At 42.7% G+C, this 18868-nt stretch overlaps 1 protein-coding gene across 6 annotated transcripts in view; it reads right to left on the bottom strand.

Moving 5' to 3' along the window:
- TDP1 (tyrosyl-DNA phosphodiesterase 1) overlaps positions 1-18868 on the bottom strand; it is an 89089-nt gene that overhangs the window by 39216 nt on the left and 31005 nt on the right. For all 6 annotated transcript variants that reach the window (XM_078447915.2, XM_078447913.2, XM_078447917.2 and 3 more), the window contains one exon: positions 17981-18088. In XM_078447915.2, the coding sequence (XP_078304041.2) occupies positions 17981-18088 (108 nt within the window). The remainder of the gene's footprint in view (positions 1-17980; positions 18089-18868) is intronic.

Below are 18868 nucleotides of genomic sequence, written 5' to 3'. Positions count from 1 at the left end.
ATCCCAGAGCACACGACAACATTATGATGAGAACAGTGTGTTAATCATAAAGCCTTGAACGACAGGCTTTACCAGTAATATTGTCATTAACAGTGTGGGTTGTCTCACCCTTGTTCAAAAACATTCAGTGATCCTTATCCACAAAGTCTGAAGTCCTCTGCCTGTCACACAAGATCCACAAGCCTGGCCCCATCCACCATCAGGCTTCTCTCTCATCCTTCCCACCCAAGGCTTCATGCCAACCCAGATGATCTCTACCTCCCCCCGCACATCTGGTCTCAGGACTCAAGAACAGGATTTCTTCTACCTCAAGTACCCCTTTCTGAAGCTTCATCTAGTTATTTAGTGCAGGAGAGATCTCTTTCCTCTGAAAGACATCGCACCTTATTAGTAACACCCTGGATACATTTAACTGCTATAGTGTAAGAAATTCCCAGGAACCCTTGCACGCACACACACATCACCTACCTGTCTCTCACTAGGGACTGATCAAGCTCTCAGTACCTCAGCAGATCTAGCTACTGACATACCAAGCTGAGGGACACCTACAGGCTCACAGGCCCAGCACAGTCATCAGGAAGAAGTACTGAATACGTATTTGCAAATGGCAAAAAAGAGGAGTAGAAGAGGTCAATGGTTTAACCCATCCCCCCACCCACCTCTCCTCTGGTAACCATCAGTTTGTTCTCTACAGTTAAGAACTGGTTTCTTTTAAAGGAAAAAAAAAATTGTTTCTTGGTTTAAGTTTATTTTGACAGCGTGCATGCACAAGTGGGGGTGAGGCAGGAGAGGAAGAGAGAATCCCAAGCAGGCTCCATGCTGCCAGCCCAGAGCCTGACATGGGGCTCAGTCTCAGTAACTGTGACATCATGACCTGAGCCGAATCCAAGAGTTGGCTGCCTAACAGACTTAGCCACTCAGGCACTCCTGCCTCTTTTTTTTCCCCATTTGTTTGCTTTGTTTCTTACACTCTGTATGTGAGTGAAATCATATGGTATTGGTCTTTCTCTGACTTGTTTCACTTAGAATAAGTGCATTACATACAGTACGATAATATACCGTAATAAGTAACCTCCACATCTATTTTCCATCATCTTCACAACATTCCCCAAATGAGATAAAACCCAGTTTAGAAAATTCACTAGCTCCATCCATTTGCTGGGGAGTGCACTTGTGATGAGCACTAGGTGTTCTATGGAAGTGCTGAATCACTATATTGTACACCTGAAACTAACATTACACTGTATGTTCACTGGAATTTGAATAGAAACTTAAAGACACGACACAGAAACAGTGGAGACCACATACACACAGATTTAGCAGACAGCCATCTACAACCTGTAAGTCAGGAGAAACCAATCCTGACACCCTGATTTCAAACTTCTACCCTCCGTAAGTGTGAAAAAATAAATGTTGTTTACACACATACATACACATACACACAATGAATCGTAACAGGAACAGAAACATCCCAAAGGCAGACGCTGTGGGTGGCATTAACGACTATGCAACATGGCTGAGTTTGGTATAAACAGATTAGATGACAAGTTAGAGGATTAGGTACTCAAGACATCTGTCAGCTGCCTGGAGGTTGACCAGTAAATGGGAATTGGATGGCCAGTTTGAAGGAGTGTTTTAAAAAAGCACTGAAGCTTTAGGTGCTATCCGCCACCAAAGCCTGGCACAAAATGAAGGCTCAGTGAGCACTTGGTCAATGAACGAAGAGGCAGGACACACAGAGGCTGAGAAAAAGCAACCAGGCACTCACTGCCAGCCCACAGTTCTCTGCACTCACTCAGCAAGGACCACAAATGATTGCTTTGGCAGAAACTAAAACCTTTACAGGTTGGGAAAGCTGTGGCAAAGCAATGGGTAGGAAGGTCCAGCATTCTGAAGGGCAGGGTGAGAGAAGTCAGGGCAAGACCTGGTACAACAGCACTAAAAGATGTCAGCAGGGAAGAGGGAAGGCTTGGCAGGTACTGAAAGAAAAGGGGGCTGCAGTCAGTTTCTAAGCTGTGTGTTCTCCCCACCACCTTAGCCAGCAGCGCTGATCCCAAAGCAGAAGGACAACAGAACTACACGAACCAGAACACAAGTTCCTTGTGGGCAGGGATCACGCCTGGCTCGCTATCCATAACCAAAGCCTAGCGCAGCGCCTCGGACACAGACAAGAAATTGTCCCGCTAGACTATCTGGGTTTGAATCCTATTCTACCACCTTACCAACTGGGACACTTCAGACATGTTATTCAAACTCTTCAGGCTTTAGTTTTCACATCTCTAAAACGGGAACGTTACTATTATCTAGCTAATTGAGAGGATTAGAGGAGTTAGAATAAAAAAAGTACTTGGTGAACACAGCACAAGGTCTAAACTTGAACTGTTGTACACCTGAAACTAACCTAACAATCTAAAACAAGAACAAAACTAAAACAAAAACCACTTGGTCGGCATATAGTAAGCACCAAACAAGTCTCTGGTATTACTTATAATGGGTTTCCTTCGGGGGCTAGAACCTGGTGAAGGACGCCCAGATAGAACGTCCTCCTCTCAAGCCACAGGGATACTTCGTGACCAGCAGTGCCCTTGTACACGGATCTAGAGGTCCTAGGTCAGGGGGGTCTCACACTTTTTCCTCCTCAGGGATAATGCTCCATCAGACATGCTTCCATTAGCATGAAAGGGGGCATGCTCTGTCTTTGGTCTACTTGCACCAGAATCCAAGAAAGTAAGGGTGGGGATATGACCTCAAATCATCATTAACGCGTAAAGGAAGTCAGCCACAGGCTTTCATACTGATACCATTATTTTTAATAAAGGACATGAGGCATAGCAACTAACCCCAATATCTTGGAGCCACAGTGCCAGGCAACCAAGTCGACCCAATGACATCTGCAGAGATTTTTTTGTGTGTGACCCAATTTGATTCTCACTGGGAAAAAAAAAAATAATGAAAGGAAGAAAAAAGACTGTTCCAGATCCAAAGGAACAGACGTTAGAGAAGTACTGCATGGCAATGCTGAAAATCAGAGCAGGGTACAATGTCTTATGTTTCCTCAAAAAGTCACAGTGGTTTTACAGTTAAGCACTTGTCTCATTTCCCCCCAGAGTGGCAGCACCAACATTTCTGCTTATCCCCAACCATCCCGCAATGCCTGTCGGTTGCTAGGCAACCGTAACTGCGATTGCTTTCTGCCCACCCACAATGCACAGCTTTCATAATTGTTCTCGTCGGGTTTGCCAATTACTCCTAGGAACTATCTTTTTAGCCAAGGCTGCTTCTCAAGTTCGTCTTCTTGCCTGCTTGGTCCTATGGTAAAATTTTAACACTGATTTGTCATCATGTCTCAGTAATTTCAAGAACAGGCTGCCCAAACATGGGATGATTTCATGGTAGGATCAAAAACTATAAATAGCTTGACATAAAAGCAACCAGACAAAAGAGAAAATTGCCAGCCAACGTAACATTTTAATATGTTCAAGCTAAAGTGCTAGTTTTAAGGTTATTTGAATAATATACTTCTGGCTGAACGTACTGGTTTTGATTTCATAGAATAACTTTCAACAATTTGTAAATTAATCACATATTCAACTTAGAAAAGGCTCCAACTATGGACAAGTCTTTAAATCACATATCTTTCCACACATATCCTTTCAAACAGAAAGGCTTTTTAAAAGCTGCTTTCTTTTCAAAAAAAATTTTTTTTAAGTTTATTTATTTATTTTGAGAAAGAGACAGTTTGGGCAGGGGAGGGGCAGAGAGAAAGAATCCCAAAATCAGGCTCCACACTGCCAGTGCAGAGCCGGTGGGCTTGTACTCACATTGAGATCATGACCTGAGCCAAAAATCGAGTCGAACACTTAACTAAGACACCCAGGTGTCCCTTACATGGTTTTCTTGAATCCTTAGGGAACTTATGAACAACGACCTAACACAGAGTTGTTAACACAGGCCCTAAAAACCAAGCAGTTACATACAGTATAATCATATAGAATAACAGGTAACCTCCACATCTATCTTCCATCATCATCTTTGCAACATTCCTGAAGTGAGAGAAAACCCAAATTGGAATGCGGATCTTGAGATTCCATCTCGGTATTGTTTCCTCAACAGTAGGTTGGCTGTCTGGGTAACATCAGCCATCCTCTGAGGTACCTAGGTTTGACGGTTCATGGGGTTAAAAGCTATTAAACCCAAGACACTAGTAGTGATTTGAGGCTGAGGAGCAGGACGGCTGGGGAACAGGAGTGGGAAGACAAACTTTTTCCACCTGCCCTTTTCTTGTTATGTGCATATACACACCTATGTAAACAACATTTTGTGAAGGGCTCTCATTCAAGTACATATAAGTCACTAACAATATGCTGTGCACAGTGTCAGATGCTGAGGATGTGAAGGTAAAACCTGGCAGCTGTCTTCAAACAGTTCATAATATATCAAGGCAAAGGAACCCACAAAGAACCAAGAAGGAATCCGTAAAAAAGACCAAGCAAAAAGTGCTATAGGGGCATCCAGATGGTTCAGACGGTTGGGTGTCCAACTCTTGATTTTGGCTGAGATCATGATCTCACAGTTCATGAGTTTGAGCCCCACATCAGGCTCCATGTTGACAGTGCAGAGCCTGCTTGGGATTCTCTCTGCTCCTCCGGTGCTCATGCTCGTGCTCTCTCAAGATAAATTAAAAAAAAAAAAAAAAAAAAGTGCTATAAAAACACAATAGAAAACAATGAATTATGTCTGCTGAGCTAGAAAAATTTTCAAAGGGGAACACCTGAAATAGACCTTAAGGATAAGCACAACCATTCCAGATAGTACAAAAAGAAAAACTTAGAACCTGAGAATCAGTGAGCAAATGAATAGTAGCAGTTTGATTATAGGGATTATCACCCTCTCAAAAACTTCTGGGTCACTATAGACCAGGCACTGTATGAAACATAAGACATTACACAAAATTACCAATAGGATGAGTATTTTAGCTGGACAAGTATAGATAGAAACTACAAACTCACTTTCTTTTAGAGTAGGACAAAAACTTCTCAAGTATCCAGTCCAATCAAATAGAAACTTCATTAAAAATGGTTTCAGTGCAGATATTAGAATTCTCAGTGGCAACCATATACTAAAACCTAACCCAGGATCTATGCAAAAGGCTGTCAGTGAGAACACATAATCAAAGAGAGGCTATTACAACTTTGAGATTCACGTATATTTAAAAGAATAAATGGAAGATGAAAGCCACAGTAAGGCTAGCCAAGCATTTTTATGACTTCAATACCGGATCTTCAGTAGACACTTCCCATATCTGTGAAATGTCATCTGAGTAAAACAAAGTCCCCATGAGCAAGAAACCTCTACTTACAAAATGTGTGGAGGAATGACAGGTAATGGGATATGATGAATACACTATATGCAATGAGTGAAGTTCACTTAAGGTGGTAAGGTTTTGCTTTTTTTTTTTTCTTTAGACTAGGAAATTAGATCTTTTGGGATTCTACTGATCTTTCATAAGACTTACTTTGAACAATTCTACATAGCCAAGTCAATGTAGTTCTCTAAAGCAATTACGTTGCAGGGTTACTCCCTCACTCTAATAAAGCAGTCTCTTTTGGCTCCAAATAATTATAGAATTTCATTTTTCAAACAGTCTTTGGATGCTGAGGTTCAGTCTTTTGAGTATGTTCAATGGTAGTTTTGCCTATGAGAAAGAAACTCAATTTTGAGAACAGTAAGAAATTACTGCAAGTCAAGGTTGGGGAATAGTATAGAGAGATCCACCTGGGTAATAAGTACCAATGAGACCTATGGAAGGCAGGATTGGAAGATGGCCCCCAGAATTCCTGCTCTTGCTCCCGATGTCACATCTGGTATAAACCTCTCCCTTGGAGCATGAGCAAAACTGTGAATATGATGGGATTTCATTCCCGTGATCAGCTTAAGAGTAAGTTGGGTTTACCAAAAAGTTTGGGAGGACAATGGGTGAGCCTGACTTTATCAGATAAAGCCTTCAGAGAGGAAGAAGGTCCTTCCTGAGGACCGAGATTCTCCTACTGGCTTCAGAGAAGCAAACAGCTATATTGCGACCTGTCCGTTGCAGACAGCAATGGCATAGGCACCAGAGGAAGCACTCTGGAGCCAAGAATGCCCCCTGGACTGTCACCAGGAAAGCAGGACGCTCAGAATTCTGCCAAGAACCTATAAGCTTGGAAGAGGATGCCAGGCCAAGGAGATCATAACCTGGTTCACACCTTGATCCAGCGCAGAGATCGTGTCCAGACTCCTGACCCATAGGAACTGCAGGATAATAAAGTTTGTTGGTAGCTCATTAGACATCAACAGAAAATATGAAATACAAGGCCAAAAACAATGTGCCTTAAATTCACTTTGAAGGAAATTCTCAAGACTGCCAGGAAGATCTGAACAATGACAGTATTTTTGGTAAAAGTATTTAGTGTCAATGGGTGACCACCTTGAAAGGCAATACTTTGATGTATGAATCTCGATTAAGAAAAATTTTCATTATCATGTCAGAGTCAAGATTCATATTGGTTATCATCCATCTTTATTACTTTTTTTTCGGGTGAACTTGTTTTAATTTTGTGGCACTTAAGAAGGAATTATTCATCCCAGATATGAACATTAATATGGACTGATAATACATCAAAGCAGAAAAATGGCAAAAAAATTTAGATTTATGTAGCTTTTGATGTATTTATCTTTTGCTAAAATCCAATTCATAAAACATAATCCATCTGCCACTTTGTTGATGGACTGTTAGATTTGCTAGACATTATCACTTCATTTGGACAAGAATCCACGGTTGTCTGTATAACTATGTCTCATCTCTCTCAAGTAGGAAAATGTATTAAATGAAAGGGAAGCAGCATTCATAGATCAGTTATTCATCAAGTTCTGAGTTTATTTTCAAAGATAATACCATGCACCAGGAGAGAATCTAGGGAATATTTACAAATACAGAAGGTTTGGGTTTTTTTTTTTGTTTTTTTGTTTTTTTGCTTTCACCATGATGCCATTTGGTATGGGAGGGCCAGATTATTAAATATCCTATAATACACAGCACAAGTCACATGACAAAATGATCTCGACCAAAATGCCAACAGTGCCCTGTTGAGAAACCCATTGAGTATAAGCTAAATCCAACTATATTAAAACCATGTCTTATTCCAGAAGGCCTAATGGAACAACACCTTTAACAAGATATTTTTTTTTGTTTTTGAGAGAAAGAAAAAGAGAGAGAGAGAGAGAACGAGAACCCGTGCTTGTGAGGATGGGAGGGAGATCTTAAGACCCCATGTGCAATGTGGAGCCTGACACGGGGCTTGATCTCACAACTGTGACATGGTGACCTGAGCTGAAATCAAGAGCTGGATACCCAACTGACTGAGCCACCCAGGTGTCCGAAAAGATATATATTTTAAGGGGCCCTTATTTGTTTTAATCAATTCAGATGGTAAGTATATGGACATAGAACTCCCTCCATAGACTAAAAGTTTCAGGAAACCCAGGTGACATCAAGACAACACCAATTCTACCTCTCAAGCAGGTAAAAGGTAGTTTGGAGGCCTGCTTCTGACTTCACCTGCCCTCCCACCCCATTCACTCCAGCAACACCACTTTGGTTTAACTCAAAGGCAATGACCATAGCAGTGTATAAATTCCTACCTCTACCTCTCTGCTCAGAATGCTTTCCCCCAGCTATATCCATCCACATGGCACCCTCCCTTCCTAAATATCACTGTCAGTGAGGCCTTCCCTGACCATCCTATTTAATGAGCAGACTCCCTCCTCAACCCAAGCGCTCACTACCCGACAGTACCATGTTTGGGGGTGTGCCTGGGTTCTTGGGCCCTTGTTTAACCTCCCTGTGCTTCAGTTCCCCTATCCACAGACAGGACGGATACCTACATGTAGAACTGGTGAGGATTACAGGAGATGTGGGTAGGGGAAGAAGAGTGTGTGTGTTTAAAGTAAGTCTACAACAGTGCCTGGATCTGATAGTGAGCATTAAATGTTGGCTCTGAACCTAAAAACAACCAAAGCCAACTCTGAAGTTACACTTTTACTTAACTCTTTTCCTTTAGTGGCGAAACAAAACAAAAAACCTTCTTGGCTCATTTGCTGGCAAAAGTTGACCTAAACAGACATGAGGCTACTTGCAATGCCATCTATTAACATCCTTAGTGTTATATATACCATGTCATCGTCCTAAATTCCAAATACCAAAATATATCTAGTCCAAAGTATTGAGTAAAAGACTATGACCCTGAATTATTCTACTTTGTTCTTCTCTATAGCATCTACCACCATTCGATACAGGTAATTATACTTGTTAACTTGGGGGAACTCCCAGCACAACAAAGTCAAGGGCTATTTTATATAACTCTAGCACCTGGAAGAGTGCTTGGTCCATAATAAGTGCTTAATATATATTTTGAGTGAAGGTTTTGTTTTTTTGGGAAGGTTAACTTCTATGATGTCATACAGAACATGTAACATTTCTCTTAGGTAGAAGATAGATTATTTCTGGCGAATGGTGACCAGTTGCTCTTTAACTCAGGGGGTAAAATTTGATCTGATCTGTTTGGCAGTGGAACACTGGTAAATGTGAAAAGCCCACTTGGTATGTACTTCCGGTATTTCTCTCAACTCCCACCAGAAATCAACCTTTTGTTACACTCTCCCCCTGAAAACGCCACAAAGGCTCGGGGTATTGATAATTAGTTCTAAAGAAAACGCCGAAACGTCCTATCTGCACACCAAGCTTCCGAGTACAGCTCCAACAGACCATTCCACATGACATTCCCACTGTAGGTCAATTTGCACTCCAAGTGAACCACCCTCCCACTGAAACCAGTTCTATTCTCTGACTTCCGTACCGATGGATTGACCGCTTTCATCTCCCTACCACCATACTCCAAGCACGGGAATCACATTTGAAGCCTCTCCCATATTCAACTATGGGCAAAGTCTAGGCAGCTCTTTCACTGTTGCAGCCTCAGCGTTGGGCTTCAGTAGCTTCCCTGTTCACAAATCCGTACCGAGGGCCCTCACATGCCAAGTGTGGGGGCAGGTCAGTCAAGACACGGACTTGACTCCGAGTCTGGAGTGGAAGCCAATGATTACATAGGCAACCACACTGAAAGAGAAAGGAAACTTGCCAGCCAGGAAGCTCAAGACATTACGGAAAGCCCCGGGCTAACTAAGGAAAAACAAGGGAAGTCTCAAGTCGTGTTGAACCGAGAAACGAAAGACAGTTAAGGCCTTGCTGAGTGAAAGTCTATTTACTCACAATACTCAGAAAATTGTTACAGCTGCACTTAAATAACGTGCACGAGTTGTTTGATAAAACCTTTTTGTTCTACTGTAAATACCCAGAGAGCAGAAACAGCATTTTTGCGAATCCCTCTATCCCTGTGCCTAGAGTTGGCAACTTTGCCCACCGTAGACAGAAACTTGCTGGGTAATAGACCTCAGCTCTATGGTCCTGTATCTCACCCGTGGAAGGGGACACTTCCACCTCACAGGCTCCTGTGATGACTGAAACAACGCAGCTAAAGCGCTAGAACTTTCTCCCACAGGGCAACTGCTCAAAGAAGATCAAGTGTCGGCCACCTGGGTGGCTCACTTGGCTAAGCATCTGACTTCGGCTCAGGTCATGATATCTCGGTCCGTGGGTTCGAGTTCCGCATCCAGCTCTGTGCTGACAGCTAGGAGCCTGGAGCCCTGCTTTGGATTCTGTGTCTTCCTCTCTCTCTCTCTCTCTCTCTCTCTCTCTCTCTCTGCCCCTCTCCTGCTTGTGCTCTCTCTCTCTCGCTCCTCAAAATAAATATTAAAAAAAAAAAAAAAAAAGTCAGGTGTCTCCCTCGACCATTTCTTACCCCACAGAGCAGAAAGGCTTTTTAAACATCTCCTGACCGGTGCCCGACATTTTGTCAGTGATTCTCCAAGTGACTAAAAGCCTCAGGACCACCGTGTGATTGGTGTGAGTGCCTGATGGCAGATTCTGAGGGTCCCATAGTTGTGTGATTTCATAGGTTGAACTGCTACTGTAAAGTATTACTATCCCATACTTGTTGCAGTGGGTTCATGTGCTTCCAATGAAATATTACAAATATCGTCACTTGTAAGGTTCAAAATTAAACGTAAGTAGGGAAAGTATCATTTGTTCAACATCTACCACTCCCTGATGATAGCTGTTCTATGTAACCTGCTCCAAGCCTCTGAACAAAACTTACAAAGTTAAAGGTCATAACCTACTTTGGTTGAGGAGGAAACTGGCGCTTGGCAAGGTTTACTAATTCACAAATGTTAAGGGGTTGAACCGAAATTTGGACGTGGGTCTTTTTAATTCCAAACCCGTTTTTCCCACCATCCTGATTGCCTTTCTTCAAAGGAGATTGTGGGATATTTTCTATATAGATAGTACCGACACACACAATACAGTCCACATCTGCCTGCCGTTCCCCAGGAACACTCACCTCTGCCATTTAAGCAACCATAATCTCTCCATGCTTCCCAGCTGGCCCATTCACCTCTATTCTTATTTCTAATAATCCACTCTCCTTTCAGCAGCTTGGGTTACATTTATAAGACACACAGCAGATCTACTCTTAAAGTGTTTCCACGGCACTTTGGATAAGATTCTCACTCTGGCCTTCAAGGCCTTCTCAGATCTGGCATGGCCTGCGCATAGCCACGCTGGACCACTCCAACATCCCACATACTCTATAATTGAGGGCCCACTCTCACCTTTTATCAATCAACTCAGCACAAACATCACTTCCTGCAGGAGACCTTCTTTGACCCCTCCAGACAGGCTCCAACATCACCCCATCTTGTTTCTAATCCTCGTGTGAGATTTCATGCTAACTCCTGTGTATACAGTCTGCCTCTCTCTCCTACCTCACTCTGGCTAAAACGAAAGCTGTTAGAATAGATTGGCTGTCTCTTGTTCCACATGGTATATACAAGTGCCTGACACAGGGCAGCAGCATGAAGCTGGTTTCCCTGGGCACATCTTTCATGCTTTTAAGCAGTTAGTGAAAATACAGGGTCTTGAGCTCTATATGGCTTTACTAGTGTCTTTGAGGGCCAACAACTGCGTCCCTTTAATCCTTGATACCCAGAACCCCGATTTCTTGAAGAAATGGAAGTCATGCTATACCACCCTTGTGTCCCCTCTGCCTGGCATACCACTGGCATTCAAGAAATGCATATTGAATATTATGGGCTACTCAAGACGATGACTTGGTCCCAGATCCGCACGAGCCGATTACTTGATCTTCCTCTGTTCCAGTAACCAGTTCACAATACTGGCACACAAACTACGGGGAGGGAGGTTATTTCGAAGGCACTTCGAAGCAGGGGCACTACTGTTACAAGCAGTGCCAGATAGTAGTTGCTGGCTATATATTTTAATCTGGGTCTTTAAGGAAACAATTAGGATTCTTGGAGACAGGAGGGGCAGCACGTGTGAGGCAAATGGCCATCATCAGCAGAGGCATTGCAGTGGAGCGAACATGATGCGGGGACACAGAGACCACCCTGCCTGGAACACAGTGTCTCAAAGGAGAAATAGAGGATGTGCGTACAAGGAGCTGTTTGGTAAAGATGCTTTCATCCTAATGGCTGAGAAGGCAATACACAGTGGTCACACTACACTGTCACTGGTAACTCCTGAGCTTATATTTTACTTCCACTTCTAGTCTTTCGTTATACTTTGTCAGTGTATCACATTTAACTTCTAACTGTAGAGACGAACTTTCTTTGGTCTGTGGGTCATGTCACGGAGTATGTCCCTTCATCTGTACAGCTGTTGTGCAAATAAGAGATCCGAGGCTCAATGAGGTTAAGAAACTTGTTCCAGGAAAAAGACCTGTTCAATAGTAGGCATGATCACACAGTACTATTTGACAACATTAAAGCTCATGGTCACTCTTCTCTACAAGAGGAGACAAGACAATGATGTAGGAGCTACAAGCTCCAATGGCAGTACCTACATAAATGCTCTAAGGCTCTGGAGAAGGCAGCAGGAGGCTGGCAGAGCCCCCCCAAGAGAAGGACATCAGGCCTGAGCACATTTTTTAGTGTTTGTTTATATTTGGGGGGGGGGGTGGGTCAGAGTGCGAGCAGGGGAGGAGCAGAATGAGAGGGAGACTCGGAATCTGAAGCAGGCTCTAGGCTTTGAGCTATCAGCACAGAGCCCAATGCGGGGCTCGAACCACGAACCGTGAGATCATGACCTTTGAGCCAAAGTCAGCCGCCTGACACCACCCAGGTGCCCCGTGAGCACATTTTTTAATATTTATTTTTGAGACAGAGAAAGCAGAGGAGGAGCAGAGAGAAGGAGAGAGAATCCCAAGCAGGCTCCACAACTGTCAGCACAGAACCCGACGTGGGCTTGAACTCATGTCCCTGAAATCATGACCAGAGCCGAAATCAAGAGTCTGACACTTAACCCACTAAGCCACCAAGGCTCGCCCCACTGAGCATAATTCTTAGGAGAGGGGTAGCAACCAGAAAAGCAGAGAAAAAGAACAAAGGCAGTGCGAGGGAGCTGATGGAAGGTTGATTACAGGGGCACAGGCAGCCAGGTTGGTTGCTTCTGACAGTTGAGGTTGGGGAGGGCAGGACAAGGTGAAAATGGTATGGTTAGGGTCTGAGTGCCAAGGACGAAAATTCATCTTTCTGAAAGATGCTGGGTCACTGACAACCAGGAAAGGAAAGGTGGCCTGGGAAGCAGACCATTTGCGTGATGGGACGGCAAAGAGGCAATCACCTCACAAGTCCAGGTGCTGAGTATCTGAGTTGGTAGTTTCAGGGATCAGAACAATAAAGTGAGACCATTTTTAGGATGAACGGGCTTTGACAGTCCTATACAAAGCATCCACATGCCCACCTCAAGCACAGAATCGATCTCTTCCTATTTTAACTATTTCTGTGTCTGTCATCTGAGAAAAGCATCTTAAAGGACTGCTTCAATCTTACTGTTTTTGTCCTGAGGGCTCAGCATCCACAGGAGGAAGGACCTCAGTGAATGTTGCAGAACGTGCAAAGGCAGAAACAGCAAGAGGATGGCTGGGCTGTAAACTGGAGGATAAAGGAATGGGCAGGTGCCACCAGGGCCAGGAGGGAAAGACATATTCTTCTTGAAAAGAAGAGCTCAGTTTGGGATGTTCTGACTTGGGGATAAGGTGGCAAACCAAGAAACAAAAATTGAAGCGAGTTCCTGATACAGGTCACTTGTATTGTGGATCTACACCCTTGTTATTGTAGAAGGGCCGAGAGCGGGCTCCAAGTATTTTATTTTCAGGTGTCTCTCAGACATCCTTTAATACTGGAATGCCAGGTGATATTTTCTTTCTTTCTTTCTTTCTTTGATGTTTTTTATTTATTTTTGAAAGAGCGAGCAAGCAAGCAGGGGAGGGGCAGAGAGAGAGGGAGACACAGGATCCGAAGCAGGCTCCAGGCTCTGAGCTGTCAGCAGAGCCTGATGTGGGGCTTGAACCCACGAATTGCGAGATCATGACCCGAGCTGAAGTCGGACACTTAACTGACTGAGCCACCCAAGTGACCCCCTCCCTTTCTTCTTTTTTTAAATACCACAGAGTGTGATGCAGTTTTTGACTTAACTGGTCTTCACAGAAAACAGGTACACTTCCACTGTTAATGAGGAGAGGCATCCGAAGGTTGGGGTGAGGAGTGCCAGCTGAGGAGTCCCAATTTCTTGGGTTCAAATCTTGCTGCCACAAGGTAACTACTATGTGACCATGGATGGGCAGCCTACCTAACCGCTCTTTTTCCATATCCTCATGGAGCAGTTGTGAAAATTAAATGAATACAAAAAGTGCTTAGAACAGTGTCTGGTATATGAAAATCAAATAGTTGTTGTAATTATTCCTTATGCATTTTGGTAAGTAGACAGTTTTTAGCCTAGCTATTCTGGAACAAAAGTATAAGCCACAAATCCATGACAAATTTCAAATTCTTAACAAATTAACTTCTAAGTTAGAGTTTAGTAATATCCACTCAACACGAAAGCATACATTCACATAATACAAAACACCAACTAATATTCAATAAATTTACAGTTGATGCTTTTTGGACTTATGGCTAAGAACATACGGTGCCATAGCTTGAGAAAATCCATTCTGGAGGTATGGGAGTATCTTCTTTCGCCTAATTGCAGACTCCCTCAGATTTGCCCTGAAAAGCCCATGCACTTTTCCAGCTCCGCGGCCTTCGCACCCCTTCCTCTGCTCAGATTTCCCTTCCAATCCATCTGGTTTTTTGAGGCGGACTTCCAGGCCTACTTGAAATATCACTGCCTTACCTTCAGCTGGTCTCTGACCCACCCTGACCCCACCCCAACTGGATAATACATTTTTTAAAGCATTTTTGAGAGGAGAGAGAGCACGTGTGTGTGCATGCACACACACGGCAGAGCGGGGGCAGAGAAAGAGGGAAACAGAATCTGAAGAAGGCTCCAAGATCTGAGCTGTCAGCACAGGGCCCGATGTGGGGCTCGAACTCATGAACCGTGAGATCAGGACCTGAACCAAAGTCAGACGCTTAACCGACTGAGCCACCTAGGCATCCCCCCTCCCCACAATAACACACTTCTAAGGGTGCTTCCACCAGATCATTACACAGGTAAACAACTAGCATATAATCAGTGTTCTATCTCTTTCTGCAGCCCCCGCATGGCATGGGTCATGTCTTGTTCTACTCCTGGAGCTGAATGAACACCATCATTAAACTCAACTACAAAAACTTTGCCTTCAGAAAAGGGTTCCTCAGTGTTACTCTCAATCCCCCTTCATACCCTTAACACAGGATCAATAAATACCCAACTTTAGTGAAGCACAACCATCTTTTAACTCCACCCTGAGGAAAACAAAATCCCCAAATAGACGGTAAATTCAATTTTCCAATGAAGTAGACACTCGAGACTCCAACAGCTACACCAGGACGCAGGCCTGCCCTCCGGGTTTTGTATTTTCAAGCTCCCACGATCAATCACAGGTCAATTCCTTAAAAGTAAATCCGTGTGTTTATCTCACTTGCTAGTTCTGTTTCTTTGGAGAACCGTGACTAACACAGAAATGTACGAGGGAACTGTCCCTACTTTCTCTGGACTCAACCTTCCCATTTTCACGTGAAGGCCAGCACTTCAAACATCATCTCTTCTTTATCCATGGATCCCCAGCACCAGGATTTCCAACTCTAACGTCAAAGACCCACATTGAGGACTCTTACACAAAGGAGTCCTATCCATTTACATCTTGGAGGCAACGTTTGACCAATGGAGGAAGGAACAAAAACACTTCTGGTCACTGTGTGCTTTTCGGAGGGTTCTCCAGGCAACAGGTTTCCCAGCAGGATAACATGATGCTGCCAGCTAGATAAGACTAATTTTACCAAATAATGTTTGTGTTTCTTTATGTATCTTTTCCTACACGGAGGAAAATCAGGTAAGATTTTAACCAAAGTTCAAAGTATAGCCTTCAAATTCAATTTGACATTCAAAGTGGTATGACTTCAGAAAGAACCTTGACTAGTACAAATAAGTATTCTAATGGACGGGATCACTAATCAGAGAATTGTCAGACCACACTGAGAAAACTGTTCCGTCATTTAAGGTATTCTGCACAAAACAAAATAACAAGAGCTGTATAATAAAGTAGCCCTTGGGATGAACGATGGCTCACTAGTCAGGAATATTTCCAGTGGTAGCCATGTTAGAATTGGAAGCAGGTAGAGATTTCATCTGGTCTCCCCAACTCATCACCAGGAAGTGACAGTCACACTCAGCATCAGGATAGGAAAAGCCAGGCTTTTCATATTACAACTTAATAACATGGTTTACTTTTTACTACTTGAAACTTAATAACTTAGCTTAAAAGATAATTACCGAACAGGTGAGCTGACATTAAAATGTGAGCTCTCTCAATATCTAATTTCTCTGAATCATGTTCAAGGGTCCATAATATACCTAAATTTATTTCCTTATTGGTTAGCTTTGTAGAAGGCTAGGTAGCATATTGATAACTTCTCTTAACTGAGGAATATTTGAACAGTTTACCTTTAAGGGTGTTATGTAAAATACAAGTGTGGGAGGGATTAATAAAAATCTCATACTCACTTACCCAGAGGACACATACATTTCAGATCTCTGTTCTCCCTGGCACTATCCATCTCAGGCACTGACCTCTCTACCCAGGAAGAGCACAACCAAGAAAACTACTTCTTTTAAAAAAAGTTTTTCAGTTTATTTATTTTGAGAGAGAGAGTGCACACAAGGAAGGGAGGGGCAGAGAGGAGAGACAGAATCTCAAGCAGACTCCGCACTGTTAGCACAGAGCCCGATGCGGGGCTCGAACTCAGGGACTGCGAGATCATGACTCGAGGTGAGATCAAGAGTCAGATGCTTAACTGAGTCACCCAGGCACCCCATCAAGAAGCTTACTTTTCAGAAGCTACAGTTTCTCTTTAGGGGAACCTAGGTGGCTCAGTTGATTAAGTGTCTGACTTCGGCTCAGGTCATGATCTCCGGGTTCGTGAGTTCGAGCCCCACAGCTCAGCTCTGTGCTGACAGCTCAGAGCCTACAGCCTGCTTTGGATTCTGTGTCTCCCTCTCTGTCCCTCCCCCACTCACACTCTGCCCCTCTCTCAAAAAAAAAAACAAACATTAAAAAAATTAAAGAAAAAAAAGTTTCTCTTTAAAGACCCACAGCAAAGAAATGCATACTAATTCCCCTTGGCCATCCTTCAGTCTCGGTGGTGAAGCTTGGACAAGCATAACCACAGCTGTCGTGTCCTGGGGCCTATTAGGTCATATGCACTGAGCCTCTAGCATATCTCATTTCACTTAACCGCCCCAGGAGGCACCCATTACTTTGCCCATTTTATATAATAGGAAATGGACACAGATTAAATATATTTCCCAAATTCACACAGCTAATAAATGATAGAAAAGCATCTTAAATTTTTAGGAGCCATATTTTTATTACACTACGGTGCCTCACAAACTGTCCAGAAGCCCACTCTTGCATCTAATGTATACCACTAAACACAGTTCAGGTCACTGTTCCTGATCCTGAGCCAGGAAGGCCACTAATTTCCAGAAAGTAGGAAGGGAACTTGGTTTTGCTTCTAACTGGCTCTTTTGTTTCAAAGTTTCTTCTTGAGTATTCTTAAACTTTTGTTTCAAAGTCTGTTCATTAAAGAAATTATTCTACTCAGTCATACCTTAATTATTCGCATTGACATCATCGGGTCACTGAATCATTAAGAGATGCCTAATGGCCTTTGGTCAGACTAGGAGTCAGGAACTAAAGTTCTAGTCCAGTTCTCTTTTTCTGAGAGCACAACAATCTACCTTGCTATAAAAATGAACATAAAAAAAGCTTAATAACGAGTTTCTTATAGAGGGTAATGAAAATTGTGAAATTAGATTATGGTGATGATTGCACAATTCTAGGAATATACTAACTCAGAATTTAAATAAGTGAATCTTAAAGAAAATTATATCTTAATGAAGACGTTTTAAAAAATTAAAAAAAAAACGCATTGGAAGAGACTGGATTGGTCAAGTGTCAATTTTCTGAGAGAAAGTAACTAAGGAATACTAGTTTTACCGCATCATTTTTGTTCTGGATTTACCTCAATTGTTAACTTGCCTAATTCCTACTATTGAAGTATTAAAAAACAGGAGTAAACACAAATTTTGTGCAAACCTTAAAAACTTCAAGACTCCTAAAATCAGGCAATGATTACAGGCTTTGTGAAGGGGAAGTCACAGGCCTCTTAATAAGGCTCAGAAGACATACACACACTTTGAAAACTAATCATGCACAACACCACCTTTTGGAAACCTAACGGAAACCTATTGGGTATTCACAGCAGGAGTTACAAACACATTTTAAAAATTCTTCCCATCAAGAATATAAGGCCTACTTACCTTGTGACAAGGAACCAGGCAATTTGACTGAAGTCTGGAGATAGTCTCATATAAGTTTTAATATGTGGCATAGCATTGCTGCGGCCAGATGTCTCAGCTGACCATTTGCTAGTGACAGGAAAAATATATTACTAATAAGAAAATATAAACCCATCATAATCCTATTAGGACACTTCATGAAAAGCAAAATCCCGTAATCTAAAAAGTGACTACACAGTTATGTGCTAGACCCTGTGGTGTTTTATTAAACTGTTTAGAGAACAGAAAAAAGCACTGTGACCTCTTGGTATACAGCCTTCCGATCTCTTTTCTGCCATTAAGACTCATATATTCACATACGTATTTACTTCAGTTGTGACTTCAACTGCCCATCTGCATGTCTTGTCTGTTAGGTGGGCTGTGAGCTCCTCCAAAGCAGGAATCATGCTCCCACAGCGTATTACTAAGTACAGGCTCAGTACAAGCTTTTTGAAATAAAGTACAAAATGGGAAAAAAGCCAACAAGATGAATATTAGAGCAATGTTGAAAAGCCGGAGGATAATTCAGAAACACTGGAGTCCAAGGATGACGATCATGTAACTGAGTTTGGTTTCTAGGTGTGCAATACTGCAGGACTGAGGTTCTGTGGGGGAAAAAGGACCTATGTCATGAGGTGACCATCTCTGCTTACAAATTTAAAGAGGATGGTTCCTCATGAGAAGAGACTGAGGCCAGAATTGGGATCAGGTAGACTGTTTTCTGGATCATTAAATTCACCTGAATGAATAGTGAAAAGAGCTCAACATAAGGGAATGTCCTCTGTAGGGAATAACTTCCCAAGAGACCCACAAGGGGACACCAAGTTAGACTGTGAGCTACCGAGATGCAATCTGCCTTTGTTTCCAACT

This window comes from Panthera onca, chromosome B3 (genome assembly GCF_046562875.1).
Source record: "Panthera onca isolate mPanOnc1 chromosome B3, mPanOnc1 haplotype 2, whole genome shotgun sequence".
Classification (NCBI taxonomy): Eukaryota; Metazoa; Chordata; class Mammalia; order Carnivora; family Felidae; genus Panthera; species Panthera onca.
Note: the sequence above shows the minus strand (reverse complement) of the source record. Positions and strands in the feature narration are given on the sequence as shown.